The sequence below is a fragment of the Dermacentor andersoni genome, chromosome 3 (assembly GCF_023375885.2).
Source record: "Dermacentor andersoni chromosome 3, qqDerAnde1_hic_scaffold, whole genome shotgun sequence".
In the NCBI taxonomy this organism is placed as follows: Eukaryota; Metazoa; Arthropoda; class Arachnida; order Ixodida; family Ixodidae; genus Dermacentor; species Dermacentor andersoni.
This window is the reverse complement of record NC_092816.1, coordinates 1,001,663-1,014,316: the sequence shown is the minus strand read 5'-3', so window position 1 is coordinate 1,014,316 and position 12,654 is coordinate 1,001,663. Positions and strand designations below refer to the sequence as shown.

General features: G+C 45.8%; 1 protein-coding gene across 15 annotated transcripts in view; it reads left to right on the top strand.

Annotated features, from left to right (window-relative positions):
• Srrm234 (Serine-arginine repetitive matrix 2/3/4) overlaps positions 1–12,654 on the top strand; it is a 285,071-nt gene that overhangs the window by 220,362 nt on the left and 52,055 nt on the right. For 11 of the 15 annotated variants that reach the window (XM_055065695.2, XM_055065691.2, XM_055065690.2 and 8 more), the window contains 2 exons: positions 2,636–2,722; positions 5,656–5,763. The exons of 1 other annotated variant lie outside the window; for it this stretch is intronic. In XM_055065695.2, coding sequence (XP_054921670.1) covers positions 2,636–2,722; positions 5,656–5,763 — 195 coding nt within the window. The remainder of the gene's footprint in view (positions 1–2,635; positions 2,723–5,655; positions 5,764–12,654) is intronic. 3 more of the 15 variants (XM_055065689.2, XM_055065693.2, XM_055065700.2) reach the window with 3 other exon arrangements.

Sequence of the window (12,654 nt, the reverse complement as noted above, 5' to 3'; positions counted from 1 at the left end):
TTGGAAACGTCGGTGATTCGTTCTGAAGCGCCGTTCGCTGCAGATTCCAAGTGAGCCGGAAAAGGCCTAGTGACAATATCGGGGGCGAGTGATCAGCGGCAGTGAGCGCAGCCGCGGCCACTCCTCTGTCGCCGAGTGCCCACGTCGCTGTGCCGCAGGCAGATCCTCTGTACTGTGCGACAGGCAGACCTCGCCTTTTGCCAGCGAGACCGCTGTCAGCCGGTGGTCTGCGAGCTGCAAAACGGCGTGTGGCGAGTTGCCGTATCGCTCATGGGGATGTGCCTTTCAAAAAAGAATGCCACAGAAACTTCTTTTTTGTGAACACTGGATATGGCAGGCTAGTGTTGCCTGGGTGCTGTGCGTAATAACGCGCGGAGGCTCTTACAGTTGAATCACACCTTTTTTCGGTTAGTATGTACTTCAACTAGCAGCACAGGCTATGTATGTATTTGTGTGCAGTAGCATGGTGTCATTCCTCGTAACGAACAGAACAGTCTTGCAGAAAACCAGCCATCTCCTCTTCAGATGGAGGCAGTAAGCCCGTTGTTTTGTGAAATTTGGCAATGCAGCCGAGCTTAGCTTTAATAAAAGGTGAACGCTGCTGTGACAAGTTTGGCATGAACACCACGGTGCTTGCTACTTGCTTGTGCAGTGGTACAAAAGCATGAAGCAAATTGTTTTGGAATGTTAGTTATGGCAAATAGAAGAGTAAAGTATATCTGCATCACAGCCTTATGTGGCAAAGATTTATGTAGCACTGATGCGAGTCACGGTTTGTAAATTTGTCGAAAAGCGTTGACTGGATGCAAAGGTATCTTTTTAGCTACCTCACGTTTTATCTGTCGAGGTGAGGGTGAAGTTTGCCTTTGGCAGAGCACTTTCACACCGCCTGTGTTTTAGAGAGCAGACGACGCTGCACGGCAGAGGAACACATTTGCATGATTTGCACAATTTGCATGATTGCGCTCCTGATTGGCTGATACCCACTGTAGCCACTACCTCGCTGCCAAACATATTGTGAGACAGATTGCACTGTTGAACCCACTTATAACATTATTCGAGTGCCAAGAAAATCCAATTGTTATATCCAGGTTGCATGAAAAAAGCAGGGAGAACAAACATTCAAACACATAATTATGCAGAAAGAAATACAATCTAATGCATTTATAGCATGAACAATTTTTTTTTTTTTACTTGGATGATGTAGCAATAAGCAGCCCGTCAGTGTGGTATTTTTTGTGTGTTCTATGGTAAAATAAAGCACTTACTACCATGTTCCCATGCTAGATTATTGGCTGCAACAATTAAATCTTGAGTCTTCCTTCCTTCCCTCCGAGAGGTGTGATGGAGGGGCACAAAGGCTGGTGTAGCTCCCTCTTTTATTTATTTATTTTTGTAGGTGATGCGAAGGCAAGCGGTGTGAGGTATGCAACACAAAGGAGGGTGCGACAAACCGGCTTACGTTTCTTTTTGTTTTCAAGAATTTTACATTCCTTTTCCTTTTGGCGCACGCACTTGGTAGCCAGATATAATTGTTGGAACCGATAATGCAACATGGAAGCATTGTAGTAAGCTGTTTATTTTACCATACAATGCATGCAAAACTTGAAGGTGCATCAACTTATTCGACATGGTTAAAACTGGTGTCACTATAGATGGGTTCAACTGTAGTTTACAGCATACCTGAAGCTGTTAGTATTTTACAAAAGTCCTGTTTAAAAATTAGTGGTATACAGTTGTACCCTGTTACAAAGAAGTTGTAAAAAGCACAAATTGTTTTATTGGGTGCAAATTGGTTGTTAAAGTACACACTGATATTGAAGAAAACCTACGTGAGAGACTCATGTGACACCCAGTATCACACGCCACTTAGCATGAGCAGTGTCATCGGTCGTTCATTCTCGTAAAGGCAGTCCTTTTCACATGGCCAGCAACTGATGCAGCAAGGTGAACTGTGTGCCACAACAACCCGTGTTGCACATGTACCCACGCTGTGCAAGGCGAGGATACCTTTTGGGATGTTGTGAAGGTCATTCCATCACTAAAATTGCTTGAGAAGAACTCGATGTGATGCTTTTCATTCAAGTTGAAATGATCACAGTCCAGGTTTTGACATCTGAAGCCGTGGTCATTTCAGGAGCAGCCCGTTGAATGTCTTGCCTGTGCTTCTGAGAGGCGTTGTCTTTATTTTTTCAGGTATCACACATTGTTTTCTTGAAAAGTGCCTAGCTGTCACTTGTTTGAGGTGTGGTGAAACAGCGTAAGCAGGGGTGTGTGCTTGACCAAGGACTAGCCATGGACGAGTGCCTGCTGGGGCAAACCATGCACGATGCTTCAGGCGTGTTGTTGTTCTGTTGCACTGTGCCTGCAGTTCTTGTAGCGGCACGCAGCACCAAGAACCGGAGGGTCTCGTGCTTGCTTTAGCATAATTTTGGCTCGAAACACTATTAGTGGACAGTTGTCTGATAATGGCCAGAAGGGCTCGTATGTGTACGTGCATGGACAGCGTGTGCAGTGCTGCCCGCTTGCTGTGGCGCCACTAGGGGCGTGCTGTGCAGGCAGCTCGTGAGTGGGTGTTAATTGGCCTCTTGCCCTCTTCCCCCACCCGACCGCACATTTCCTTCTGAACAATCAGCAGATCCCCAAGCCCGGAGCACAGGCAGACACGATCTCGCGAGCGGAGTCGCTCGCACTCCTACAGCAGCCGGAGTTACAGCTCGAGGTGAGCTCGGGGAGAGCTGCACATTTCCTCTTTGCAGTCCCGAAATTCTGCACCCAGTGGATGCACACCTCCTGTGGTAGATGCACGAGTGGTGATACTGTCATTCACTCGCTCTCTGGACTGAGGCATTACAGGGAGGAGCGGGGATTACAAATGCGTCAATATAAAGAGCAGCAAAGTGTACACAATACAAGTTACTTATAAACAAAACAACAGTATTACATAAAAGAAACGGCAGCCTCGAACACATGGGTATCCGTGGCAGTGGAAGCTGTGTTTCAGTCTGTGCTTGTTTTTGGGACAAACTGTGTGAACTTGCTGTTGGTGTTACTCGTGCGTACATCAGCCTCAAAATGAAATGTAGCATGGAGAGAAAAAGATGATATAGGTTTGTGTTAAAGTGATACATTTTATAAAAAAAAGTACACTGGCTTTAGACTTTGCAGCACTGTGGAAGGTCATACAGGTTAAACCTTTTTTTCGTTTATTTCCTTCCTAAGGGCCCAACAGCAATACATAAGGGGGGGACATAGAGACATATAAACAAAGGATGATTACAGAATGGAAAATTTAACAAAAATGAGCGATTACAACAGCTACGACAAGAAACCAAAACAAACCAAAACAATTTTTTATTAAAAGTAAATGTACATTCAAGGTAAATACAGAGTAAAACAGCAGTTGATGGCAAATATTAAAGGCAAGAAGTTCACATCCTGTCACAAAGAACAAATAATAATAAACCGGAATTAACAAAATATTCAGGAATGTAGTGTTAGACATGCTTTCAAGTTGTATGTGATACACCTGTTCAGGAGTGAGGAAGTTATGCAAAGTGAATAAGTCTGTGCATGAAACTATGTGATCAGGGAGGGCATTGCACAGCACTATTGTGCTGGGGAAAAATTAAGTGTTCATAGATAACTGTTTACACGAGCTTTTGTTTGGCTATGGCGAGGAGATACTCTAGATTGTGGTTTTAACAGCGCATGGCATGATAGTAAAGAAAATGAAGCAGGCAAAGGTATCAGATGGTGCATCGCCATCTTTCATTTGACGAATTCCAACAGCACAAAAATGTAGTTGCTTAAGATGAAGCGAGCAGTGGGACATTGAATAGCTTCCCACAGCTTGACAAAGCAGGTCAGACAGTGTCCCTGTACTTGACACAGTTTACACAAGTGTGATGTCTCTTTGTTATCAAGTATCTTTTCTTTTTCGAATTTTTGGTAATCTTTAAAAAATATTGATGGGCTAACTAAAAGACAGTACTCTCATAGCACATAGCAGATGTTAATTTGCCTCGCCAATATTGTTGACTGAATGCTGAACAAACCATTTCTTCTTTCCCATGTACAGCCGAGCCTTGATAATTACAACACAAAGGGGCCTGAAAATTAATTTGAATTAAACAGCTCGAAATCAAGCACTGAATGGAAGCACTCAGACAGAACACAGTGTGATACAATACTTGTGCATCCTGTTGAAAGAGAAGCTGCAAACATTTACAGCTGCTGAGTAATTTTTCAAGCATGGTTGAGGGCACAAAAATGTCAAAATATTCTGGCAGTCCAAAAAAAAAAACTCTGACAGTAAAATTAATTTGATTCTTTTTCACAACTGCAGCAGCATGGAAAATTCGTTTACAGAAATTTGTTCTACGTTTCTCTTCATTGGAAGAACACCTACTTGTTCTCGATATTGACCACAGTTTTATATATGGGCAATGTCTGACAGTGGCTGAGGCCACGGGTGCATTTTGCATTCATCAGTCGCGCGGCTCAGCGCACATTGTCACGAAGTGCAGATATCGTACCTTTGCCCCAAAAGTTGAGCAGTGACAGCCTTGTTCTTGGCCACTATTTTTTTAACGTAGCGCTTATGCATCAGTCCAGAAAACAGACAGACATCTTACGGCATCCGAAGTTTCTGTTGCCATTAAACATTTCTTCTATTTGAGGAAAATTGAATTATCGAGTAGGGGAGGAAACTTTTTCAGAGGCTGTACTTCTGTGCTCGCAGTCTTTGCAGCAGCAACAGCAGTCGGTGCACTGCTGGGTCTGCCAGCTGTGTGGGCATGTGCGCTGCTGGCAGAACCGTAGTCAGGTGGTCTGTTCAAATTATCTCGTGCTAACAAACACAAGTTTTAACTACCCGGTGTTCTTGTGCATTACAATACACAGGATGGAGACAGGACCATAGTGGCAGTTTGAACTAGCGGGAAGTTTGAATTAATGTGATTCCACTGTATTTAGACAGCTCCCAAGGTGTAGACAAGACACATGATTTGGTGCCACTTTCAGCTTTGCTATAGCAAGGCTTTATTGTACAACAAACCACACATGGAGCAAGTCTACATGATGAGCCTGATCACGGCCCGGGCCGTGCCGTCATAAAAAGCCTGTATCATGCAGAGAGAGTATCGACTGTCAAGGTGTGGCACATGGCAGCATCAGTGCTAAGCATGCCCGCTCATTGCACATGCCTCACCGTGGCTTGCTTTGTCATCACCAGTGACACGTATGCTCTCCTCGGGCCACCAGCCGCCACAAGCGGCCACCGGTGGCATAGCAATTTGAGCCTTGCCCTGGGGAACTGTCTTCTGTGTGTAACTGTCCTTTCTTCTGCAATCTAACTGGCTCACATCTAGAATAACTTTGGCTGCTGGAATGTGTGCCCATGCTTCTCGCTTCTTTTTTGCGCATTGACTTTCATGCTAACATACCTTACTAACCAGTATAACATCTTGCTGCTAGTACAGTGTTACTGTTTCAAACCCATGCACCTATCCTGTACTAGCATGAGTAGTGAACAGCAAGGTGCCGCCTTTAATGAGGGACACAAATGCCACTGCAACCATTTCTTGCTTTCTAATGAGCAACGCAAGCAAGTGACGGGAAGGCCTCTCATGATGCAAGCCTTTTCACCTGCAGGTCTTGCTCGAGGTCTGCGTCGTCTCGCTCGAGGTCGTACGCACGTAGTCCCTCCATTCCGCGCCGCAAAGGGTCCCCAAGCTTTCTAGATAAGAGGCGCATAACCAGGTAAATGAATTGCAAATGCATGTGTGGGCAGGGTTTTCTTTTCCCAGGGTGACTAACAGGTGGTGTGCTTGCGTCTGTCGGCCCATGTCGGCAGTCTTCACTGTGCGGCTGATGGCACGCTCAGGAAACAATAATTTCTGGTATACATCTTCTTGTTCAATATTATGGAGGTGCACTGGAGGAGGCCTTTTTATTTATAAATACAGCAGAGGGCATATAAAAAAGTGTGAAGTGACCAAAAAGAAAGTTGAAACAGTGTGGTGCATTCATAGTGAAACAAAACACTAACATACAGAATGGAAACAGAACTTTTTAAAATAAACTGATGTGAAGATGCTTTCTCCAGTACTTTTATCCCTTCAGCACACCAGACACTAGGGGGTCAAGTGGCTGTTGCAGTCTGCTTGCTGATAAAATCTTTAAAATGCTTTTTAATTACTGGTTTAAGGCCCTTTTTGCCTTGGCAGTATTGTAGCAGGGCACCACAGTGGGCTACAGCAATTTGGGCAACTTTGTAAATCTCTCCAGAGCTCCGCCTTCTTCCTCTTATATCGGATTCCTAAATGGGGCAGCACTGGAAGCGCTGCCCATGCTAATTCTATTGCTCTCGTGATTTCACTTAGATGAGGCATCCGACTTGTCATCATGCACTAGTGCTGCAGTCAGCCTTGAAACCAAACGAGTTGGGAAGCGTCACATGGGCAATGCCCTTCGTGCATCCAGTTTTGGAATTGAAGCAGAAAGAAAATGTGAATTTCTGTCAAGTATTTTTCAAATTTAAGATCGTATTTGTTTTTGCCTTCCTCCTGCGGTAGTACTGCCATTGCAAGTCCAGAACCAGTAATCAAGAAGTTAGGCTATCTTAGTTCTCACCCATCTAGTGAACAGTGAAGAAAGCACCCTCTCATCCGTTTCTTAAAAAAAAAAGAAACATAGCAAGGGCTGTAGAAAGTAACAACAGCAGCTTTAAGCACTACCAGTTGAGGGCAGTGAAAGAAGGCGGTATTCTTTCGCCATCCTCATGTGGTTGTGCACTTGAAGCCTTTGTCATGTTTTACCAACATGCCCAAACAGCCGCCACGTTAGTGTACAAATTGAGCATCCTCACACAGGTCGTAGCTGCATTGGATGGAACACACAGCGCACGCGATGTTGAAATGAGCAGGTAGCCCTACCCAGTGTTGCCATTTTACCAGAGATAGATGCCCCTCTAGATCCATGCGATTTTAGTAGGCATTGGATGAGGTTGTTCAAATACATTTTAGTAGACAACAACACTGACAGCAAAATATCAACAGAAATTGTTCCACAGATATTGAATGGTGTTTAGCTGACAATGCTGCTTAAACCAGAATGCTCTTGGTAGACTACTTACATAAAATGCAGTCAGTAAGCTCATCGGCATACCCTTGGACAGCGTTGGCCGATGTCCACACGTACGGCAGCCTCGATAGCAAACCGAGTTCAAAGCCTTGCCGGGACTTCAGAAGGCCAATTTGTATTCTTTCAAAGTGTGTGACGACACAACGATACAACACCCATGCTCGCAACACTCCGCAGTAACTCCACCTCCAAAGCCCGATGGTTTGGAATATGTGGCAAGAAAGCAACCTGCGAATGCAAGGTCGTCGTCGTTGTTTGGTAGCCTTGGCTCGGGCCCCCCTTTTCATCCTCAGCTCGAGCTACTAGGTGATGGGGGGGTGATGGCCTTTTTTGGGACCCGTCAAGAGTCGGTGTTCACGCTGTGTTGACCTCTGGATAGGCGCTGGTGGATTGGTGAAGGGTTGCCTCGTGGCAGACGTCTACTTAACTGCAACTCCCAGATTTTCGTCGTCGTTTATCCCCTTTTCATCCTTAGCTCAAGCTGCCAGGTAATGAGGTGATGACCTTTTTTGGGACCCGTCCAGAGTCGGTGTCCACGCTGCATTGATGTCTGTACAGGTGCGGATAAATGGGCGGGTGTTTGCTTGTGGCAAACGTCCAATTGACACGTTTGTGGTGTTGAGATGCAACACTGTTTGAAAACTCCACCACGAATTCACAAAATTGCAGATGCATGGCAGCGCCTTGTGTGGAGTACTGTTGACTTTATTTTCTAAGCACTAGCATTGCAATACAGCCAAAACCTGCAATAACAAAATGAATGGGCAAAGCAAAACAGTGCACTTTTACGAGAATTTCATTGGCACGAGAATGAGACTGAAAAGACAGAAAAATGGCTTGCAAGACAAATTTTTTCCAAAAGTTGGTAAGCTTACTTTGCCAAGCCTTGCCTTGCAGCAACTTGACAGCTCTGCCTTCACACTACAAAAAGTGGTCCATGTCGTAGTCGTGCTCACTGAAAAACGAACTAATTGTGTCAGAGGTGTCTAACATATCGTTCTTCTTTTGATGTTTTGCTCTTTGGTGGTCCTTGGCATCGTCCGCTTCACGCAAGTTACTTATTATGGCTTCGTCGGTCGTTTCCTTGCGCATGATGTCTTCATTCGCACAAGCGAATGCGGTGGTGGCATTGAGGCCATCTGGAACTTCGTTTTCTGCGGCACAGAGTTTGCCCCATGCATTGATCAGTGGTTGTGGCACTGCGCCGGCAGCACTGTCACCGAGTGTGCCTTTGGCAAAATGTTCCTTCATTGCCACTGGATCAGCGCATTATGCCTGCCAAGTGGCGATGAAGCCGGTATGCTTAAAACATTTTGCAATAGCCAGACACGTCGCAACCCATGCAGCGGCCACCATCTCAAGTGCCCTGAACAAGTCCACGTTGGTGGGACGCTCGAGCTGAAGGTTTGGCAGCAGACACCAAGTCAGCCTCTCTCTGTAGGCGCACTTGAAGCATTTCCGAGCTCACCAGGGATGGAGGTCTTGTTTTTCAAAATAGTAGATAACGAGCTGCACACAATTCCAAATTCATCAGCGATGTCCATCTTCTTCCTGTCCTTTTCAACCTGGGCAATAATTGCAGCCTTATCATGTAGCATTAAAGATCTCCGCTTTTGGCTGAGGCGGCATCTTGACAGGCTGGCAAAGCAGGCAGTCCGATCATCCCACGCACAGCTGATGCACCCTAGCACCAACCCCCACACACCAACCACACTGTGCACACACTATCATGTGTGTAGTACACAGAGTACAAAGTGTCATCGGCATCCACACGTGCAGTTGTAGATTTGGCTAATTGGCGATTATTGATGTGTATGCCACGCACGTGTTCTGCTCCACATTAGCTCATACCGTGATGGCACACAGGAGATGTTGTTTCTTCTTTATTTTGCCCTTTTTTTTTTATCACATTTCTGGTCCCGAAACTGCACAGTACTCGCCCGTAGCAAAGGATAAATCAAGATCATCGTCATTATCATTGGCGTCGCCTGTTGACAAGTGCAGCTGCTCTGCTGCTGTTCTTTTTGAAAACAAAAATGGCAGCAGCCACACAAGCACGTGCGCAATTTAATGGCCCAATGCATTTGTGCATTTTTTCGACACCGTTAGCATTACACGAGTCGATAATGTGCGAACTGCCGTTTCGGAAAATTTAGTTAATGCGGGATCGCAGTCAAAAAAGGTTTTGTTGTCAAGAGATATGAAATGCATTGACACCTATAAGCGTCCACCAGGGATCCAAAAATACTCTGTTGCAGAGTTTCATTGCCTCAAGATTTTGTTGTTGCAGGCTTCGACTGTATAGCTGACCTGGACCAGAAAAATTTTATTTCGACAGAAATGTACTACTTCGCGTCATGTTTGTAAAAGCGCTGAAACACGTTTTGCAAAGCTTCTGCTTCCCAACACAAATTTCAAATCTCGCGACCTCTCGACAGCCAATCAGAGGCCCAACGTGGCAGATAATGGTAACCGTACAGCACCCATGCACGTCCAGAACGGAGCCCTTGAAAGACTTTGTATCCTCGTCGAGAAGTACGAAAACAAACGTCTCTGCACGATGCTCCTTCGTTTTACACGGACACAGCCGAGCAAAACATGTCTGTGTGAGCGGTGAATTCGCCACAGTGTGCCGTGCTGTGATGGCTCGGCAGCAGCCTCTGGTTGAGACAGTAGGCCTAGCTCTCTGACCTCGGCAGTCACAGCTGACTGTGCTTGCGATCCTGCCAAAACTCGTCATAGTGCACTTATTTTATCAACATCATTAACGTGGGCCTAAATAAGTTGGTTCTCTCGCAGTCATCGGTGCGAAGAGCAAATGTACTGCAGTTGAGCCCACTTATAATGACCGTCATGGTCATGCAGAATATGTTTGTTATAGCCAAACGTTCGTAATAAGTGGACAATCAAGAATATGGTAACGAAATGGCAGGAGCATTTATTGTTTCCCAAAGAAGTCGGTAGGCTTGGTTTGCTTCATCAATGCCGAACCAATTATTGCGATTTCAAGATTGTTCAAAGCAGCAAAGTGCTCATCACCGAGAGCTTTGCTGCAGACTAGCTGCTTCAGTGAGGTGATGTACTCGACTTGGTGAGTGATTGTTTTTCGTCGGACAAAATGCCATCAGATTGTTGCTCGCGGTCACACTAGTGGTTTAGTACTGGGCACTTCTCAGTGGAATGGGAGCATGCTCGACATAATTTTTTTCTATTGATTATTATTTCGTGCGGAAAACAAACAGTCGCCGATTTCTATGCCTCCCTCGGCAGTGGTTGCCTCAGCTGGATGATGGGACCGGCGGCAACACAGACTGCATGTACAGCAGTCTGCTCTCTTGGCCGCCGTCGTCCAGTTGCTCGCTCCATCGTGCAACAGTATCAGGGAACCGATCATTTGTCTGGCGTTCAATTCGACGCCTCATTTTGTCAGAACTCGTAGAATTTGTTATAAATTGTTTGGGTGGTTGTCAAAACGACAAGTTGGACACCAGCTTAGATGCCGAATCACACCACGTGTCCTGCTCCCACGGGTAAAGCATCGCAAAAATCGCGCTTCGTTTGCAAGAACAACCAACTCTGCACATTTTGAAGAAGGTCGGCAGATTGGGCAAGTTGGTGGTTTTCCATAATATTTAAAAAAACAGCACTAAGAACGTACACCAGACAGCAGAATAGAGGATGGGACACACACAGCACCGTGTGTGTCCCATCCTCTATTGCCCAGTGTACGTTTTTAGCACTGTTCTTTTTTTTTTAACATTCTGCACATTTTATTTTGCGCGTGGAAATTTGTAAACACGTTTAGGCGCGTTTATGACATCTGCACTGCGATTAACGCACCCGGGACCATGTAGCTTACTGTATATGTGAAAGTGTGTTAGACTATCTAACTACTAATGTGGCATGCTTTGAAGTTCATCTGCTCGCTCCACTTACATTCGAGGCCGATTTTAATCTAGCTTTCCCCGAGTGCCATAAGAAATTGTAATGACATGCTATTAACAGTGGTACTAAGCACCTTTGTTGAGTAACGCATGTCACTCAAACCACAAAGTAACACGGAAGCTTGCAAACTGCCACAAAACGTTTGCCGCACGTAGCCAATAAGCTGGTATCAAATCTAACTTTCACCTGTTGCTGCAGTGGCCCATTTCTTGCGGCGATTTTCGCAAGCAGGAACCTTTAAAAACCTGAGCCTCCTTTTTGTATGTTTTGGTGCAACCCACCACAATCACCTTGTCTGCATACTGCATTTATTTCCTTGCAAAACTGAACTGCACCTGCACCGACGAAAACCCAGCAGCCCAACCTGCGAAGGCTGTGACGCGAGGGTCTACGGGGACTAGCTTACGATTTTTTATTTGCGTGCAGCTTAGGGCAGAGTTTGTTTCAAAAAATGCAAATACAGTCGCCAACCAAATTTCAGAGGCTGGTTTTGTGGACCCACTGGATTATTTGGACGAACGCCCCCAGCAGCACCTCCCACTCCACTGAACCTGTTTGTAACCCGATAATGCGCAAAAATAACTCCACATCAAGCATAACTGTAAAAAGTGTTGACATTTGCCTTTGGCCGTGTAGAGTACATTTGCATACAAAAAACAATAAAATCTTATAGGAGTAACGACCTAATTACTGCAGTTAATTATAGCTTGCAATCCACACATGAAACTTCACTCCATCCTATCAAAAATGCTAATACAGTGCAGTCCACTTATAACGATACCACATATAACGATATATCGGTTATAACGATGGGTCGACATGACAGCGTCATTTTATGCATTAGGTCTATGGGGAAAAAAACCATTTATAACGATAGGTTATTCACCGCATATCGGATATAACGATCAAAATTTTGCAGTCTGGACGGCGTTTTCCGTGCCTAATAATCGTAACGTTTGCGTTGCTTAGTTCCCTGAAACGAACGATGTCGAGACGAGGCGATGTTTACCTCCGTAAGTTCGTGTTCGTATCTGCCGCCATTACCGCGCAGCGCGTCTCGCCCCGCCCGCGCACGAGTAGGCGCAGCCAACGTTGGCGCCGCGCGCCACAAGATGGCGCCAGCTGCTTCATGCGCGTCGGCCACAGTCGCTCCGAAAGAGAGAGAAAGAAAAAAAGAAGCGACAAGCAAAGCGGCGCGGTGGCGCCCGTCGCGCGTCTCTCTCGCGATAGCAGGCTGACGCCACCGAAGCAGCGTGCAACCAACGGTTCAACTCAGTTCGAAGATGGCGCCGACAAAGCGCAAAGCTGTGTCGCTTGACACGAAGATGGATATTTTGCAGGACTCTCGATGCGGCTTCAAGGTGAGCGCCCTCGTGAAGAAGTATGAGCTCGTCCAGTTAACGATATCAACCATCTTGAAAACCGGGAGCACCGCGATTGTGAAGGCAGGAGCTATCGGCGGCCATTCCGATCAGCGGAAAAGGGGTTATAGAGACCCTTTGAACGCCGATGTTGAAGAGGCGCTTTACCAGTGGTTCATCACCAATTGCTTCAAGAAGGCGG